Source organism: Tarenaya hassleriana, unplaced genomic scaffold (assembly GCF_000463585.1).
Source record: "Tarenaya hassleriana unplaced genomic scaffold, ASM46358v1 Cleome25, whole genome shotgun sequence".
Taxonomy (NCBI): domain Eukaryota; kingdom Viridiplantae; phylum Streptophyta; class Magnoliopsida; order Brassicales; family Cleomaceae; genus Tarenaya; species Tarenaya hassleriana.
Genome location: NW_010965775.1, coordinates 812,714 through 827,413, shown reverse-complemented (window position 1 = coordinate 827,413; position 14,700 = coordinate 812,714). Strand labels below are relative to the sequence as shown.

At 34.8% G+C, this 14,700-nt stretch overlaps 2 protein-coding genes and 1 long non-coding RNA gene across 7 annotated transcripts; 2 read left to right on the top strand and 1 right to left on the bottom strand.

Moving 5' to 3' along the window:
- Positions 1-3,659: 3,659 nt before the first annotated feature.
- Positions 3,660-6,163, top strand: LOC104816304 (protein MODIFIER OF SNC1 11). Of its 2 annotated transcripts, none has more exons than XR_772273.1 (6): positions 3,660-4,096; positions 4,348-4,428; positions 4,572-4,700; positions 4,826-4,886; positions 4,993-5,073; positions 5,152-6,163. XR_772273.1 is itself a non-coding variant. In XM_010545044.1 (6 exons), the coding sequence occupies exons 1-5, from the start codon at positions 3,747-3,749 to the stop codon at positions 5,020-5,022; spliced, it is 651 nt and encodes a 216-aa protein (XP_010543346.1). In that variant the 5' UTR covers positions 3,660-3,746; the 3' UTR covers positions 5,023-5,059; positions 5,152-6,163. The 2 variants fall into 2 exon arrangements, 1 of the variants encoding a protein (XP_010543346.1); XM_010545044.1 differs by having other exon boundaries at positions 4,993-5,059.
- On the bottom strand, positions 5,833-7,979 carry LOC104816305 (probable protein phosphatase 2C 67). Of its 2 annotated transcripts, XM_010545047.1 has the most exons (4): positions 7,667-7,979; positions 7,222-7,589; positions 6,864-7,100; positions 5,833-6,770 (listed from the first exon to the last, which is right to left on the bottom strand). In XM_010545047.1, the coding sequence occupies exons 1-4, from the start codon at positions 7,956-7,958 to the stop codon at positions 6,549-6,551; spliced, it is 1,119 nt and encodes a 372-aa protein (XP_010543349.1). In that variant the 5' UTR covers positions 7,959-7,979; the 3' UTR covers positions 5,833-6,548. The 2 variants fall into 2 exon arrangements, with proteins under 2 accessions (XP_010543349.1, XP_010543348.1); XM_010545046.1 differs by having other exon boundaries at positions 5,833-7,100.
- On the top strand, positions 7,811-9,155 carry LOC104816306. Of its 3 annotated transcripts, none has more exons than XR_772276.1 (4): positions 7,811-7,902; positions 8,085-8,220; positions 8,596-8,661; positions 8,843-9,155. It is a non-coding gene; the product is annotated as an uncharacterized LOC104816306 (long non-coding RNA). The 3 variants fall into 3 exon arrangements; XR_772274.1 differs by having other exon boundaries at positions 7,817-7,902; positions 8,038-8,220; XR_772275.1 differs by lacking the exon at positions 8,085-8,220 and having other exon boundaries at positions 7,816-7,902.
- The last annotated feature ends 5,545 nt before the right edge of the window (positions 9,156-14,700 follow it).

The following is a 14,700-nucleotide window of genomic DNA, read 5'->3' as shown; positions in this document are numbered from 1 at the left end:
TATATGCATATATATTTGTATAAATGCATGTATATATGTGTATATTTTTATTTGATATATATAGAAATATATATACATAGAAGTATTTATGTTTATATTTGTATTTGTATGTGGATATGAATATGTATATATATATGTGTGATTTTTTTTATTTTGTATGTATGTATGTATATGCATATATATATATACATATATATGTGTTTATATATGTATATGTATATATAAATATATTTGTTTGTATGTATATGTATATATATATTTGTATAGATGTTTGTATATATATGTGTATGTTTTATATAGGAGTATATATATTTATATTTTTATTTGTATATAGATATGAATATATATGAATATATATATATATATTACTATTTATTTATTTTATTTTAAATTTAAAAAAATCGATTTTTTTCATATTTTTTTGAATTTTTTAAAAAATATGATGTGGCATGCTGATGTGGCAAAAAAATCTATGCGGCTGACGTGGCGTGCCACGTCAGCGGTTAACGGACACTTAACACCGTTTTCGGATTGTGTAGGAAATTGCAGTTAAATTGGGTAGTTCGTGTATCAATTTGGCACATTTGATAATTTGGTGTAGTTTTTTGTCAAATTAAAAATTCGTGTAGGAAAAGGTCACATTTTGCAAAGTTGGTGTAGGAAAATGTCATTTTCCCTTTTTTATATAATAGAATCTTCTCTTCTTTTTTTAATTAATATTAGTAAATCAATTGATCGAATATGATATCTATAAGAATAATCGATTATATTTAATAATTCATACCTAATCTTTTAAGTTTTTTAAAAAAATATACCGGAGAGAATAGTGTATTATATAAATCTCTTTATTTAGATATAATATGGAGAATAACATAAGCTTATCAAATTATTTTAAACCTCTTTATTTATATATTACACAATATTACTATATATACATTCTCGTCAATAAGTGAAAAATCAATATTCATGAACTCATAATTTTTCTTCATATATCGAACTTTTTAAAGATATATTAACCAGCTGATTATTTGTTGCAATTTTTGACATTGTTTTCTTTGATATATCAGAATTATTTTTTTGTTTCTAAATATGTACTATGTCATAAATTTAGCACGTCATTTAGTTTTTGATTTCAAATCTTTAATATAATTCTTATTTAAAAAATTGAATATGAAAATTTTTTGGCATGGAAAGTCATGTTACGATTGTTTTGAACTCATGTTTTTAGTCTCTTGAAAATTTTCTTATTTACCATATATTTTTATATATTGTTTATATTTTTATTCACAATTTTACTTTAAATGTTAACCACAATATCGTTCTCTAACGCAACCTACACCACCATGTCTTGCTCCTTTGGCTAAGGACCTCTTTCTCACCTTTGTCTCTGCTGTTCTCTCTTTCTTATCCAAAAATGATAAAAAATGATCAAGAATTTTTTTATAAAATAACAAAATTTGATCAAAACCCAAGATATGGATAACTGTAGCCAAACTGTGGAGTATTCATTTATTCTATGTAGATTTAGTATTAATATGGATTATTTTTTTATCTAGAAAAAATATAAATTATTATAAAATCATATATTTACGGAGAAGAGTAAATATTAGTATATTTACATAGATACAATATAGAATCGATATATAATGATTTTTTAGTGTTCTTATTGTTATACATGTATATACATATATACGATATATATTACATACATGAAATATATATAGTATATATCTATATAGATAATACACACATATATAAAGGAAATTTCTTAATTAACACTATGTTCTCCTTCCCTCTCTTGGTTGTGCGGCTGTGCCCGACGAATTTTCCAGCTGGATGTGATCCTTTTTTCATGGCGGTCCAATTCTGTCGCTGTCTAACCGATACTATCTCTCTCGCCGCACTTGTATGGCTCTCTGGATTTCAGTTTTCATTGTGGCTTCGTTCGATTCTCTCTTGAAATCTCGTTTGATCTTCTCCTCCACACTTTTGTGTTGTAATTATAGAAATTATAGAAATCATCTCTCCTCCTCTTGAAAAATCTTGAAACCCAGATACTCGGGTGGCTAGGGTCCTCATATGGAGATGCAAATTTTTTATTGTTGTTAACTGGCCAGTGATCTTTTCTTGCTCGCGATTTTATATATATATTATTGATCTCGGGTTCATAGTGGCGTAATGAATACCACGCACATAAATCTTCCGTTTCATATTGTAATTTTTAAATGCTACAATACGTTACCTTTAAAAAATTCATTATATTTACCTCCACTATTTTTATTATTTATTTTTTGTAACGTAATCTTAACATATTTTATTAAATTTAACCCACTCTATAATACGTTACATTTAAATTATAAATGTATATTTACATCCACTACTTTTATTATTTATTTCATATTTTTTTAAAACTGTTAATTAATTATTTATATACATTTACTCATTAGTTTAATGAATTTTTAAATGACATAGGAAAATTAAAAATAAAATGCCACATAGATAATGAGGTGGATGCTGATGTGGCTTCACCACAATCCTTTAAACTCCTTTATTAATATATATAGATTTCGTTTAATTCATCGAGATCATATGAATCAAATATAGACATGAGAACGAGAACGGAAAAAATTCTTAACACTCAAAATAAATAACAGATTTTAAAAATAAAACTTTCCTATTAACCAAATCTTTTAATTCTTGAGAAATTTTGTTTGTTTTTCGCATCAAATTAGCTAAAAATTATGGCATACAGGAAAAAAACCTCGGAGAAAGATACAACGTGCGTGAGACGAGAAAGAAGGTATTAATAAAAACTAAAAGGTACTATAAAGATATATTTATAAAGGTACGGAGTAGGCATGTCAAATTGAGCCGAGCTCGCGAGCCGATTCGAAGTTGGCTCCTTTTTTACCGAGCCGAACAAAGAATATCTGAATCCAAATAAAAATAGGCTGAGTGAGCCAGCTTACCACGAGTCGAGCCCAAACGAGCTAGCTCGCGAGCTGGAGTAAAAAAAATCTTACGTTGAAACTTGAAAGTGTTGATATTGTTGGTATGATATTTTGATTTAGATATAATTTTTTATATATGGATTTTGGATCTTAAGATGGTTTTTTGTATATGGATTAAGATTTAATTATACATGGATGGATTAGGATCTGAAAATGATTTTTTGTACATGGATGGATTATGATTTTATCTATTTGAAGATGATTTTTTTGTATATGAATTGTAATTATGAATATAAGTATGATTTGGATGTATTGGTATATTCTTTTTATGTTAATGTATCATTTGGATATGATTTTATATAATTTGATATGAATTTTTTTAGGTATTTAGAAAAATATGAGTCGGCTCGCGAGTTAAGCGATTTGAGATGAATCGGAATTTTCTGACCCAAATAAAAATGGGCTTAACGAGTTGGGGTGAAAATGAGTTGGTTCGAACTATTGTATAGTAATATTTTTTTTTTCGTGAACGAAGGTATGGTTTGAGGTTACATGCTATTTTTTGTTAATGTCCCACTCCGCTCTCAATACACTGCCGTTTTAAAGCTTGACCCGCAAATTCATGGGTCGGACTATTTTGACTCGACCCGACCCGGAAACACGAACACGTCTATATAATCCATTATAGACGAGAATACCCTCGGCACGTCTTATTTTTACCTAATCGGCTCTCGCGAGCGTAGGATCTCAGCGGACTCTGCCTCCAAACGCGTCTTTGTACGGAGCATCGATTCCATGGCGAGCAACGGCGATAAGGTCACCGTCACAGCGGAGAATGGCGGGGAATTCTCCTCCGTTGAAAACCCTAAGAAGATTGTGGACCTTAACTCGGCGGGATCAGATCGTGCCGAGGACCCTCCCGGCACCGAGACCGTAGCACTGCCGGAATCGGGAGGTACTTTGGCTACGGAGGGAGGTAAGAAGAATGACGGTCATAGCTCGAAGGTTACCGGAGCCGCGAGCGACGCAAGTTCTGGGAATAAATCACCTGTTAATGATATCCAGAAGAAGATCCAACGTGCTGAGAGGTTTGGTTTGCGTATACAGCTTACGGAGGAGGAGAAACGGAATTCTCGTGCTGAGAGGTAAGAGGAATAGTTTCGAACACTTAATCTTCTCGAATTTTTCGGATTTGTGTTTTAGGGTTGTAATTTGAGGTCGGTGGAGAGCTAGGGTTTTCTGTCGTTTTATTGCACTGACTGGCTTTTCTCTGTTTTAGCATTTGTTATTGCGAGAGAAACACGAGGATTGTATCAGAAAATTGAGAATTGCTGTTTTCTCCTGTTTGTCAAGTTTATGGTGGCGATATTGGAGTTTATTCTGATCCCTGATGCAGGTTTGGAACCGCAACTTTTGTGAATGACTCAGAGAGTACAAAGAAAGCAGAGGAGCTGAAGCGAAAGTCTAGGGCTGAGAGGTTTGCTACCGAGCTGCTGCTTGTGTTGATTATATTCCTCGTTATGATTGCATAGCGTTCAAGTGGAACATGGAAATGGTGTTGCTTTGTGCATTTTCGGTTGTAAAGGAAACATTTTTGTCATTGCTTAATGTTTCTCTCAGATTTGGGCTTCCCATATCGTCTGCACCCGCTGCTGAAGAGGCAAAGAAGAAAGCTAGGCTGGCCCGATTTGGGGCAGACACCAAAACTGATTCTGCTGAGGAGGAGAAACGTAAAGCTAGGACATTGAGGTACTTTTCCATGTAACCAAAAAACTGGTTTCCCGTATTCTTCTAATGTTTAGCTCATCCGAACAACGAGTCAGAGCTTTACTTTTCTGTAGCTTATCATTCAATTGGTGACTTCATATCATCAGGTTTTCAAAACCTTTATCAAACTCATCTTCAGATGCATCTGGGAAGCAAAGCGTCAGCAATGTAAGCATTTTTTACATGTCTTACTTTTCTCATTTGTTAGAATAGCAAATCACACAGAAGAAATAAGCTCTTAAGTTCTTTGATTCATTTTTCTCTCATGCATCAGGAGGCAGCTGTATCAGGAAATGTTGCTTGAGGTGCCAGAATAAAGCTCTTTCTTTTTGGTAGTTTAGGTAGGCTATATAAGGTGGGTTTTGGCCGAATATTAAAATTCTGAATTGCATGCTGTTTTTCATTCTGATTCCATGATCTTTCATTTTGACAGGTAGCGCGCTAACATTTTGTGGTTGTTCCCTCTCTGGCTGCTTCACCCTCATCTCAATTTCTGACTTAAAAGTTACTGCAAGTAGTCGGGTGGATATCAAATGGACCAGGGTTCAGTTATCACCACCAGATGAGATCTTGAGAAATCAACGAGTACCTTTTAGTGCTAATAGTCTAAAAAAGCAATATTAATGGGCTAGGATCTAGGAATTCTGAAGCAGCAGTGCCAATCACGTACTGGACTTTTTCTATGTTGCAGGTGCTTGAAGCGGTAAGTTTGAGTCGGTAACTACTTTCATCTCATTTATATGTCATCCAAAAATGTCCTTGCATATTTGTGCAAGCACAGATAGCAGTAATACGTAGTTACTGTGTGCAATGAGTATTTTCAAAGTTGCAAGAACAAATCAACCAAAGCATTGATTATGATAGAAAAGAAATGGGAAGATAAAAGGTTGGAGCTAAAGCCTACTTGGAGCGTGATCTGATTAGTATAGTTCACCTGAACCTTTTAAAACCGTAGTTTGTTGCTCTATTTACTGTAGAAGTGGATTTCGTTAGAAGTACTTTTCCTTTTTTTTAGTTGTGTTCCATTTTTCTTAACATTCCATGCTGGTGTGTTCTTGTGTGTTTTTCTTAAACCGTGCTATTCGGCTATCGTAGCTATCAAAATTGGCATGTGTTTTTTTTCTTTTTCGCGCCTTTTATATCATGCTTATCCATATGATTTCACAAGCTGCTGCTTCAGAATTCCAATGTTATTATAGACCTCATTAGCATTACAGAGGTACTCGTTGATTTCCTTCTCTCTGGGTGCCATCGTCTGTTGGCAGAGACAGCTTCAGACTGCAGCTGAAGCTCCATGGTGGGACTTTTATGACTGTAACCATTGAGATTCTCTGTTTGTAATAGAATTTAGACACCCGCTTTTGCAAAGACTTTGTGTCAAACAATTTCAAACACAATGCCAGATGACTTGTTCGAGGGAATGTAATATTTAGTGTTTCTTTTTATGTTATAATTGTTATGACCATTTCATCTCCATTCTAAGCATGCCTGTTCAGTCATCTTGTGCGTGCGTTGATTGTACTTGCATCTTGTGCAAGGACCAAGGATTATGAATCCAATTTTTTCAGGTTCTCTGCTATATTGTACCACCAGTATTAACATTGATGGTTTTTAAGTACCCTCATGTATCATATGTGCATACAGGGGCACCTGAGAACTCTACATTGTTTTCCTCTTGTATCGAGGAGAATTCATGTTTTCTTTAAGATGATGGATTCTCACAATTTCATGTTTTTATATCTATTGCTGCTAGATCTTCAGGATATTGCCCTGTGCTCCAGCTCCTTGTCTAACGCATTAAGGAAAATAGTTGTAGCGGGTATGATTCTTTCATGAGGTTGAATGCACGTGGAGACCTCCTCTGATAGACAGGTGAGAAGCACAAGGACCTGTTCTGGTGAACCCGGGCTCGAGATAAACCACAACAACAGTTATATCGTCGTGGAAATGTCTTCTCACTCCAGGATCGATCTGCTTCAGGTCAGAGTATCTCATCTCTCTTTTCTTAGCCGCTTCCTTCAGTGCAGCTTTGATCAGTCTCCTTGCTATTCCCTGTGTCAGTTGAAATATCAATAAGGAGATCTTATGGGCTAACCGTGTAAGATGTTGATATTCCACTGGAGATGGGTAGGACATCGAACTTACTTTTCGTGGGGAGCTATGTACAATATCCACAGCTTCTTGGTTGCTAAGATGCTCCCACAGCCCATCCGAACCAAAAATCAGGAATTCGTCTTCAGGGTTAAGCTGGTGAACCGTGACAGATGGATCAGACCTAAGGATCGGCTTGGTGAAAGGCTCAGGTAGTCTGAACTTTGACATCAAAGGTTCTCTGTTGAACTCTACTCTTTTGAGATATGCATCACCTATGGATCTTGTAACCTGGAAAGAGACATAATGCTATTCTTCTTCAGTTTCTTACACTATGAGCAAGAAATGGCTCAAACATATGCATGATTCTAACGAGATCTTATTGTTGTCTTTGTGTCTGAATGGTTGTTACCTGTATTAAACCTTTGACACGCCATGTCCAGTGCTTCATCACTAGAATGTTGGGGTCATCGGGGTGGATGGACCAGAGTTCTTGCCTTGCGGACTCTAGGTTGGCGTTGTGCTCAACAGATAGCTGAACAGCTCTCACTCCTCTTCTTCCTTTCTCGGCTCTGCCCAACACAGCCCGTGAATCTCCCACATTGGCAACATACACCAATCCATTGCATATCACTCCCGTCAGACAACATGACCCTACAGACGCCATCTGCGGATTCCTGAGCCACTGTTTCTTCACCATGGTGAGAAAGTCTTCCTCTGTCTCTGCAAATGCTTTTCTTATCACCTGCTCTGAGATCTCCCAATTCTCTGATGCAAATTCTGTTAAAGGAAACTTTTATTAGTGCCTTCCAGATTCAAAAGGAGGGAAAAAGAGAGAATGGTAATGGGTGCATTACTCTTTAACTTGGGGAAGATCTTGTTGCAGATGAATCGGGAAGCTTCCGGACCTCCATGGCCATCATAAACCCCGACGAACGTGCCCTGAAACGTCGGATCAGTAAAGCTCAATGGCCCTGATTCGAATTGGCATTGATCCTCCATCACACCGTTGGCTTGGATCGTAGCCATGGAAAATTCACCAAAGGCATGAAGGCCAAGATCCTTAAACCATGTCGGGCCATCAACCTGCCCGGTATTGCTCTTACCTCCCTCACTTCCAACACCTATTTTCCAACACGGTTTAACCATTTTTTATATATTTACTCTGCACAAATTATGGATATCTGTAAAACTCTATACAGATGAAATATATGTTTTATACTAATAGTGGGCTATGCTTTTGGGGATTTTGATGTGAGAACTTGGACTCTGAAGATGAATGAGACGAGGCTTATATAAGGGAGTAGAAACCCTAATAAGTAAGAACGAATACAAGATTAGGAGGAAGAGGCCAAAAGGGTATGGGTCAAATTACTGGAAAAAGTAATAGTGGAGTGAGACAACAAAGACAGTAAGTTTGAATTAGGTTCTCAGAGACCTCTCTCTCTGAATACTTGCAGATTTAAGTATTTGCTCTGGCTTCTTCTTCTTCTTGACTGTTCCCTTGTCTGTCTTTTATTATTATTATTATTAGTTACTATTATACTCAAAATATCATGGATTTTTTCATCTTAACAGCGTTTTCCAGTGCAAATCTGACAGAATAATCATTGAATATTTGTTGTTTGAACTCCGCTTCGTGGGATCTAACCCTAGATTCAATGTTTCTGTCCTAATGTTTTTGCCATTGAACGAAGGTTTCGGTTGGCTCTTTTTTCTTTTTGTACAAATATGGGTGGGAGTCAATACTACTACTGACTTGCTTGCATCCTACTATGTGTTGCAGACAGGCTTCCAACTCTTAAACCAGTTCATCATCAAGCCGAATGTTTTGCTTCACTCTAGAGCCTTGGTAAATGTACCAAAGTATTCGGCTTGAAATTCTGATTCAATCCAGGACTATACATACACACTTATATATACGTATATATAATGGTTGGATATTTGCCTGTCATATGATGGTAAGAACTCTGATCCTTCTTTTTACTGAATTTGTTATTGTTTGTTTTTTTTTTGTTTTTGGTGCAAATAAGAGAGGAGGGAGGATGATGATGTACCTTGAATGTAGGCAAAAGGAGAGAAGAGGCCATAAAATGTATGTGCGTGTGCGAGTCCCCTACAACATTAGCTGTCCCAACCAAACAGGTTTGGGTTTTTTTTTTTGGTCAGTCTCTGTCCTTTCTTGGATCTTACTGTGAGATAAAGAGGATGTTTTCTTCATCCTCCGTTCTATTTATTCATTTATTTACTAGAAATGATTATCATAATGGTGGGTGAGATTCAGATTGAAATATGGATGGGTTGAAATATGAAAAGCCAAAGGAGGAGATTTTGGTGTTTTGCCCCTCCAGCTTGCATCCGTGGCCCTCTTCCTATTCCACGTTGAAGTATCAGAACCAAAGTATTGTCGTGTTCCATTCTAATTGATGATTATCCACTAATGGCAATCGAATCATTGATTAAGCAAGCTGCTTAATCTTATCTTTACAGCCCAATTAATGGTTGAGGCCCCCATTGCTCTTTTTCCTTCAAATGTCCCATCTGTCTTCTACACTTCCTGCACTGCATAATCAAAAACCACAATTTTTTTTAACTACGGGAATCCCTATGACTATCTACCCTTACAAACGGAGACGAATTGACTACCACCCACGCCTAACAGTCCCCATGGACCTCAGTCCGTCAAACCTGGCCACCAGGCGCGCCTAACGCTCGGGCCGTAGTTGGGCTTAGGCGCCTGCAGGTCAAACCCCACGCCCACGCGCACGAGTCTACAACACACGCGGAGAAAGTAAATCAGTCCATTATAATGGGGTGACAGGCGAGCAGGTCAAGGGGAAGGGAGAGCGACGAAAGGATTCGAACCCTCCACCTCAGAGTGCTGCTCCCATGCTCCCTTACCACCTGACCTGGCCCAAAAACCACAATTTCTTTCTTTCTTTACCCTTTTTTGCATTTGAAATCAAAACTATTTTAAATCTTTCTTCGGTTTCATATACCAATCTCAAGGAATGATTCGTAGATTTCACCTTTTTTCGTTCTCTATAAGATTATATGGTCTTCGGGCTTTGAACCTTGTGTAACCTTATCCATTATGTAAGAAACCCGTAATGCCAAAACTTCCAATGCAAGTAGTAAATAGTTTTATCTTTTTAAACGCTTTTATACACTAGAAAAAAGATGGATATGATGATGTACGGTACGGCAATTCCAATTCATGGCAGTTCAAGTAAATGCGATCAGACTCCAAAAAAATAATAATAAAAGATTTAATAAATCCATGATTTGGATCATATGATATTCCATTGAAATTAAAAAATATAACGAGAGGATCGGAGTCCTTGGATCAAGGAGAGTGCCCCCATGTCCCAAGCAACAACACAGTGTATAATTATCATCATGTGCATGGCACATTTTTTTATTTTATGATTACTTAAATTCCATACGGGATTATAAAAATTGAACCCCATAAAAACATAATATTTATATTATTTCAAAGAAATGACAAGAGATAGAATTTAAAAAAAAAAAAAAGAGGGAATGGTGACAGCTGGGCCATGATGTTGGTGTTTTGTCTTTTGGTAGAGGGAGCATGAATGTCAGTCAGTCTATCTCCTTCTTGGCTTCGAGCTTTGGTTATCCTTCCTTCTTTAGGGCTCACCCACGTAACCCTAGATACATACCACAAATCTTATTTATTTATATATTAAAAAATAGTTTCAAATGATAATTGTTTTATCGTATAATAGATTCATTTCTTGTGATGAACAGTCTCTTAATTTACAAAATTTAAGATTTTTATTTTTGGTGTTTTTTGTTTGATGAAATAAAATTTAGGTATAATAACGAGGATCATATTCAACAACGAAAAATTTAATCGTATCGAATCAACTGAGTTTAAATGTTGTGTTGAGTTTGAACTTTTGTATCGTTTTTTTAGATAATCGATTAGGTCCAAAACTAATTCTGTAGCCGGAAACAAGGTGGGTGATTGGAATTACACTCTACTCTTCAATTTGATTCTCGAATTCGGAGCGGAATAGACGTTTTGCGTCTCCATTTCACCGGTTGAACTATTCAAGTTAGGTTATTTTTGTATTATATTCGATCTAATAACTTAATTAAAATATCTGGACTATATCCCAACGCAGATCAAGTAACGGAAAGAGGGCAAAGTTAAATGAATTCACTCTAAGAAAGGACGTTCATCACATGGACCGACTTGATTATATATGAAACGAAATGACCACGACAATCTCCATCCATAGATAACGATATTGATTAAGAATGGCCAACCACCATTAAATTAATACAACGGGAAATTGAAAAAAGATTTGGCATATTTATCACCCTCAAATTATTAGACATATTTATTGCATTGTTATTGACTATCTAACGAATTTAAATATATAATGTGATTTTCTATTTGTAGAAATTAGGGGTGGGCACTTCGGTTCGAGAATTTAGTACCAACCCGATCCGTCCCGAAACCGAACCATACCGAACCGAACCGAATAACGTTTGGTTCTAATTTGGTACACTTTTTATGGAACCGAATGAACCGTTCCCGAACCGAGCCGTATGAATACCGAACCGAACCGTATGAATACCGAACCAAAATTCGAATATTCCACTAATATATGTGTAAATATTATAGTTCGGTACTTATTTGGTATTCATATAATGGTACCGTTCCGAACCGAATCGAACCGAACCATTTAACATTCGGTTCTAGTTTGGTACACTTTTTATAAAACCGAAAATACCGTTCCCGAACCGAACCGCTTGAATACCGAATCGAAACCCGGAACGCTCACCCCTAGTAGAAATTACAATACAATAAAAAAATTCAAAATCAAATAGAAAACAAGTTAATCTATCAACCCTAAACAAATATAAATTCTAAATTCTCTTTTATTCTGAATGCAAACACGTTTTCATGACCATGTATACACATTTTGATATATATATATATATATATATTATTTACACAGTTTAGTACAACAAGCATCCTATTCATATATAGGATTAGAAAGAATGTACTGAAAATCCAAACTAATTAATTTGGAACAAAATAATATGATTTTTAACACAAGCATTCTAAAGTGCAAGAAAGATTATGTTTTAAATTATTGAAAAAACGAATTAAACATTAGTCTTTAAAAGCTTTGGACTTTTTGTCGGATTTTTCATCATATATTTCATCTAAATATGAATATTTTAATTTGTGTGTCTAATCACCTATTCCACTAGCCATCGTAAATCATTATCAAAACCTATACCCCAATAAACTCCAAACAATTAATGAAGTATTAATTGCTAAATATAATATATTTAAGACATGCCAACGTGTCAAATCAACTCCAACAAGATAGATTACGAGTCGTCTGGGACATTGAATCTCATAATCATTTTACTTTTGATGGGTCGGATTATAATCTTTAATAAAATGAAATGGGAGACGTGGAGATATATATATGAGGTATGGGATCTCCCCCAACTCTGTTGGTTTGAGAGCTCACTTCCTGAACAAGAGGTCGTGGGTTCAACACCCAGGGTATGGAGATTTCCCCTCCGGCCACCTTCGGGTGTTTCACATCCCACACGTGTGGTGCCGGTTGTACGTGTGGGTCGGGATTAGTCTGGGCCCTTTGGACCTAGGATTACCCGGTTATCAAAAAAAAAAAAAAAAATATATATGAGGTATAGTAATTCCATGCATGCCATGCAGGAAACATGAGACAGACAACGTGAAGGCCCCATATTTTCTGGTCGAACCAAACACGACATATCGAAACAGCTAGTTTGCCTATAATATATGCATACATATGCATATACATATATACATACACATACTTATATATATATATATATATATATGTATCTATGTACCCAGAACAAACGTACGATCTCCGTGATCTCAGTCATTCAGAATCTTAGATTATACGTACTCTTCGCTCATAGATATGTACTTTTCCTCCTCTCGGGAAACTTATATATCCATCATCATGATCATTGTCCCATTTTCTTTGCTCAATTATTGCATTGTGACCGTATAAGTACATATTTCATGTATCATTCATAAAAAAAAATAGAAAAATCGTATTACTAAAACTCTTTTAACACAAATGGTATCCAAGCCTTTTAATATAGACACAACTTTAAGGATACTATAATGTCATGATTATAAACATATATATGACTAACCATATGCAAGTGTTTCAACTTTTTTTTAGTTGCTTACATATACATACATATGTGTGTGTGTATACTATGTTTTACAGATAATATAAAGAATGTAGAGAGGACAATTAATTGAAGAAGGATGGTAGAAGATCGAATTGCAAGCTCACCCCATTTCTCTTTTGTCTTTTGGTTTGGACTAAAAGAAAATAGAAAATGTTCCTTATAAATTAGGGTCATGAGTTATATTACTGATCAAATGTATGCATCATGAGATGTCATTTCTAGTGATGGATGTTAGACCAATACTTAAGTAATTCCATAATAGAAACCGAAAGCTGCAAAAAAAGTTCTAAGGTACTTGCAAGGCACCAGATAATATATGTTTACATGTAAGAGATTTTAGAGTCTGAAAATCATTGGGTATTTATATTCAAATTATATCGGATATATTGATACTAGAAAAATCGACTTTCAATTGTTTGTTCCAATTATTTAGAGGAACAACACAATGGAAAATAGAAATAATATGTCATCGTTATTTCTATTATGAAAGTTAAATTTATAGTTTACTTTAAAGCTATTTTTATGGATCATAGATATGTGGAATTTATATATCAGGATTTGAAATTGTCTACTTTTATATCTAAGTCGTTGAGAATTATTGTGATAACTCCACATATGTCTTATAGTCAAAAACAACAAGTACTGAAATGGTGTTAAACACATAATATAAAGTACTTAATTGTGTAAAAGAAGAAGTGCAGAAATATAATGTCAATTGAGCATATGAGTAATGATCTTATGATAACGGATCCGTTGATTAAAGGATTAACGCCTAAGACATTTAAAGTATTATGTCAAAATGCATGGGCATTAAATATAATTCCTTGCTATGACGGTAGATTCAGTGAATGTTTTGCTCATTATATTTATGTTTATGATAGACTGAATCCAATTATGGTGATGTTTTTGTGATTATTAGTCATGTTATCGTTATAGTGTTTGTGTATACATGATGTAAAATGAGATAACATGCATAATGATATTTATAGTTTCTTTTGGCCATAAAGAAAGTTGGATGGTGATCGATTGTGATACAAAGAAGGAATCATATTGCAAAATTATATGTGACCGTCATGATTCATTCGATTGTTATTCAAATCAAAGTTATTTATAGATGAATCTAATGTAAAGTTACATGCTTAAAGTTTATTAGATCATCAAGTTTGTCCAAGTGGGAAAATGTAAGAAATAAATTATTATGTGGCCCATGTAATTAGGCTTTCGGATTTTGATATTAATTTGGTTTTTTGATAGATAAGAACTCGTTAAAGAATTAAAGTTTAGGGATATTATTGGAAGTCCCTTCTCTCGTTCCCCTAATAAACTAGGGTTTTCATACCCTATAAAAGGAATATTATAGTTCATTATTTCTGTCCATAAAAAAAAACTTATAATAGGGGAGAAAGGAGAAAAAAATCATAGAAGACTTTTGGTTCTTAAAGTTATTCCGCTACAATTCATGGATTCAGTTATGTTTTCTGATCTATATTTTATTGATAGTTTGTATGAATTATACAAAACCAAACCCACTTTATCGTTGGATTTTCATAAAAGCAAATCTCTGAAATTATCTTACATGACGGATGATCCTTATAACACCCCATTTAAATCTCTCTTATTTAATTATTAAACCCATATATAT